General features: G+C 37.7%; 1 protein-coding gene across 1 annotated transcript; it reads left to right on the forward strand.

The window, feature by feature from the left end:
- The first annotated feature begins 1,913 nt into the window (after positions 1-1,913).
- On the forward strand, positions 1,914-3,831 carry Prr32 (proline rich 32). Its single transcript, XM_034485472.2, has 2 exons — positions 1,914-2,044; positions 2,842-3,831. The coding sequence occupies exons 1-2, from the start codon at positions 2,025-2,027 to the stop codon at positions 3,674-3,676; spliced, it is 855 nt and encodes a 284-aa protein (XP_034341363.1). The 5' UTR covers positions 1,914-2,024; the 3' UTR covers positions 3,677-3,831.
- The last annotated feature ends 1,255 nt before the right edge of the window (positions 3,832-5,086 follow it).

Below are 5,086 nucleotides of genomic sequence, written 5' to 3' on the forward strand. Positions count from 1 at the left end.
TTTACAATTTTCAGGTGTCACAGGCTTTGTCAATCTTCTCACTTACTTGGTCTTTGTTAGTTATGCTTTTCTTTCATGAAGCTCAATTAAGATGATATCATATTGAACAAGCATTAAATAGCTTCCAGTGTCTTTACTATCATTGTTCAGATGAAACTATGAAATCTCCCATAATAAAGTATATATGTAAATATTAATTACCAAGAATTAGTAAGCATTAAGGGTTATATTTTCCTCTGTATGATAAGTGCTAAATGAAGTTTAAAATTCGATCACAATGCTAATAGTAAGTTTTCTTTTATATTAGGAAACAGAGTAAATTGAAGCTATCATGAACTGAAGCTAGAAAACAAAAAATTTCTTAATAGTTAACCATGCTAGGCAAGTGAAGAGATTCCCCTGAAAAATGTGTTGGGAACATGTCACTTTCAGTTTTCAATGGTATAAAATCATTCAATAGTATACATAGAAAGAGACAAGGTACCCTGGAAGCAAGATGTGGCCTGCAAGACCCAAAAGGTCCTTTGCATGATGAGTTATGTTGCTTCCAGCAGTGGTCATCCCTTTTCACTTGCATTCTGTACTTATTTTATTCCCCCTCTTATCTCTCTCATACACACAAATATCAGAAAGCATAATATTTGAATGTCTTTTGTCTTTCTTTAAGGAAAAAATGAGGTCTATAGTACTCAAAATATAGCAGGATATACTGATTTTGTGATAAAGGACAGACAATTTTCAAGGTCTAGTTTTACAGCATGAATTTTAGGTACAGTGGAAGAAGTAGTCTAAGTTGGTGGCATTAGCAATTATTGTAATCTTATAGCTTCTGTATTTCACAGGAATTAATTCATAGGAAAGTATGCTTAGTAAAATTGGGAAAATCAGGTGATACTTCTGCTGGAAGAATCAAAATTGCCACCTGTAAAAGCGTTGCAAAGCAAAACGTGGTCAACTATTCAAAAAACCATGATATACATATGGCATTTATCCTTCTTCCACACTAAAACAGCTCTCTGGCTCCATTATAGGAAAAGCACAGTCATATAGACACAAATAGACAGATAATCAACTATAGTCCCTTATGAAGCAAAAGAACTATAGAATACAAAACTAAAATTCACAATAATTATAATGGGAAATCTTCATAATATTTTTCGTTTCCTTGTCAAAACTTGACAGTTTAGCTCACTAATATCTATTTCTTACAATATTAATATGACTCCCCAAGCACGGTGCTCATATTGAATAATAAGCATTAAATATTATACAAAGTAATAATAATGAATAAATAAAATATGTGTTTACACATTGAGTGGGATATTTCACAACTCTCTTTTATAAAGAATGTCCGGAAATAATTTTGAACAAAAGATAATGCTTCACCAAACAAAAACAAGACAAGTCAAAAAATGGAAAACATTAATAAGAACTTTAAAAGAGAGCCGGGCGGTGGTGGCACATGCCTTTAATCCCAGCACTTGGGAGGCAGAGGCAGGCGGATTTCTGAGTTCGAGGCCAGCCTGGTTTACAGAGTGAATTCCAGGACAGCCAGAGCTACACAGAGAAACCCCGTCTCGAAAAAAAAAAAAAAAAAAAAAAAAAAAAAAAGGAAAGAAAAGAACTTTAAAAGAAAGAAATAGATGCCTCCATGACTTTTAAACCCTGTTTGAAATATTTTATTATTCCAACTAGTCTGTAACACATTTGACTTAGGAAATACTTTTCCTGTCCAACTGTTACTGTGTCAAAAGCATTTCCACATTTAGCTTTGAAGGAGTATACAGATTTATCCCTTCCCCCTTCCGTGTTGTCTGACTTCCTCACTTCTTTGCCTAGCAACTGATGACTTCACTAATAGAACTGTGAGTGTGGAATAAAGCAGTTGGTTCCTGCCTTCATTCCAGTTGCCAAACCTCTCTGAGGCAGAAGCAAGGATCACTTCTCCAGACTAGTCGGCTGGTGCTGGTGTTCAGCTGCTTTGTTTTTCCACTTCATGAAAATAATCTTTATCTTGTTTCTACATGGCTTGTACTGAAAATGGGTAAGTATAAAACTGAGTTCAACTCAGTTAATTTTGAAGGCAAGAGATCGTTTGGGTATTAGTAATGTGTTTACTGTGCCGGGACAAGAGGATCAGAAGGCAAAAGTTAAAAGAAAAGTTAAAAGAATTGTAGATAAGATCACTGATTGTAAGCATATTAAACATTAAGGATTGTAAATATAAGTTTGAAATGAAAGTTACAAAGCCCTAAACATTAGGACTAAATCAGGGAGAAACTGTTGCTCTAATAGATCGTGATATAGGTTTAAAAAAAGAATGAAGTTTTAATACATTTTATTTGGAATATGTGATGAATCACAAAGAAAAAAAGCAGAATGTTTAAAGAGTATGACTAAGCTTCCTTTGGTTTCTGTGAAAGAATGTATTGCTGGGTCCCTGTGCCCAGTCCCCAGAGACTCCTCATAACATTCCTGCCAGAATCAGAATTCTGAGCTTAGTGGGTTATAAATCTTACAAGGACTTGAAAGAGCTGTAACTTTCTGTGAACTGGGAAGCCAACTAGGGCAGATAGGCAGTTTTTACTACCGTTGACTGATGAGGAATTAAACAGGCACAGGAGACAGCCATTATGGGAGATCATGTACTAAAAGTGTCTTCTAAGAGTGTGTGTTGGTGGGGGAGGGGTGTCAGTAGGCTCTGAATGTATTTACTTGACTACATGAAGAAAACCTGTACTCGTTTATTTCCTAGATTCCCAGAATTCAATCACACGCTAGAAATATTTGCTGGGTAATATATGTCCATTTTATTTGAATTTTTATTTCTGTTTTTGCTAGACTTGCAGCGGATAGCTGTTCATCCATAATGGTACCTGTGGACAAAAATGGAAGCAGGGAGACACACTACAATGTGCAGCTCCGATGTCTGAGTTCCATACTGAAGGATGATGAGGATGATGCCGATGTCTGGGCCCGCCCTCCTGTCTCCTTGAGACCTCTCTTCACTGTGCCAAGAACAGGAACCCGCATTCCTGAAAATCCAAGAGCTCCAAGGCACTCTTTTACACTAACACCTGCTATTGAGGAAGAGTCCCTAGCAACAGCAGAAATAAACAGCTCAGAGGGCCTGGAAAGCCAGAGCCAGAAGGGACATGATTCTATTAATATGTCCCAGGAAGTCTCTGGAAGCTCTAAGGCACTGATGATCGGAGGCCCAAGAGTTGGTAGCAGGGTTCTTGAGAGAAGTGGCAATAACTCAAAGCCATATATTCCTGTGCCTAGAGGCCCAGGGTTTTTTCCACCAAGGGGCTCACAGTCACGAGGCCCTCCATATATCCCCACACTTATATCGGGGATAATGATGGAGGTGACTCCAGGAAGTGCTAGAATGGCCAACAGGGGCAACCTGGCTCACGTTTCTTTCCCACTGGGAAGCCCAAGAAACCCTATGGATAATTGGCAGCAGAGATCTTCTCTCCCTTTGTCACCCGGTATTACAGGCTTACCTTGCTCTACTGCTCATTGCTTTCTGCCTCCTCAAGCTTCAGCCTTCAATCCATTTCCTGTGATGCCTACTGCTTTTGCTTCTCCGCTGGGATTTGGTCCTCCCCTTTTGCCTTATTTTTTTCATTACAACACTGGAGCAATATACCCTCCTCTCTACTTAAACTAGAGAGCTTGAAAAGAGAAAAGAAGAAAAGGGGTTGGAGAAAGAGTAGAAAGTTAGTCTTTTTCTTCATATATAAAATTTCCTACCCCTTTGCATTTTGTTGAGCACTAATGTGCCTTACTTGTTTAGAAATCTAATAAAGATTCTACAGTCTTAAATGTTCTAGCTTATTTTTTAAACCAAAACCTGAATGTTTGCTGTCTATATTTCAGGAAATTAGTGTAGATATATACTAGTATTTTCTACATAGTTCACTTGAGTCATTATCATTGTTTGCCTCTGACTGGTGCTACAATGTGACCATGGAAAGGGAACAATTGGGACCTTGTTAGCCAAGTCTAGAGTCTGTAATTTCTACATGCCTAAAGCTAGGATGGTTGCTAGAATTTGGATGAATGCTTTAAGGTAAGTTTTCACAGTGACATGAAATAATCTACAGAACCCAAAAAGATGCACACAAATAGAAGTAGAACGAGTCACATGGGAACAATATACCTTGGTAACATCTAACTCAAATCCATCTTTCACTCTGCCTGAACAGAAAACATTTAATAGTCAGATAAAAGAAAAATCTGGATAAATGATCACAAAATCAGAAAAGTGAGGATGGGAACGTCGTACTTCATCGAGTCTACTTGAAGTAGGATCAGTCATTCACATTTTCAATTTTGCTAAACATATGACTGAATACACACAATTTTGGAGAGATAACTGGGTAAAACTAGCACAAGCATTTGTCCAGTCCAGCTGAACAAGCAAGTGGGACCTTTACATCCTATGTAGAGGACTGAGATGGGGGAAAAATAAAAAGGTGCAGCAAGTCAAGAAGTCTGATCAAGCTGGTAAAGATTTTATTGTTCACACAGGTTATATACTCTGAAAACAGGATATGGGGAGGGGTAGGAAAGGAAAGAGGGCTTTGCAGGTGGAGGAAGCTAGCTGCAGCTGTGGGATATAACTAAGCTATACCTGTTGTTCTCACAAAGCCTTGCCATTACCCGGGGTTCTAAAACATCTATCTAGCAGGATGCTGGCTAAATATGAAGATCAGGAGGAAGGGTTACTAAGGTGGGTTGCTATGAGGCTTTGTTTGAAGTTCTGAGAACTGACAAGTGAATCATGGAAGGTAAGCAGAAAGAATAGTAAGTAGGAGAACCAAGGATGAGTGTATGCCAAGAATAAGGCCTTGACATGGCTTCCCACAAGCTTTCTTATCCTTTCTTGGAATAAATGTCATAAATTTTAATTACAAATGTAAATATTTTAAGTTGGAATAATTTTTCAAATGTTGCTATGTTTTCTATGACATATATATTGTAATGAATACTTGAAAATATATCAAAGCACCCAGAGAGTAATGTTGGCAAAATCAAGTAACACTGATATGGACATTGAATATAGGGTCCAAGGACA

Source organism: Arvicanthis niloticus, chromosome X (genome assembly GCF_011762505.2).
Source record: "Arvicanthis niloticus isolate mArvNil1 chromosome X, mArvNil1.pat.X, whole genome shotgun sequence".
NCBI lineage: Eukaryota > Metazoa > Chordata > Mammalia > Rodentia > Muridae > Arvicanthis > Arvicanthis niloticus.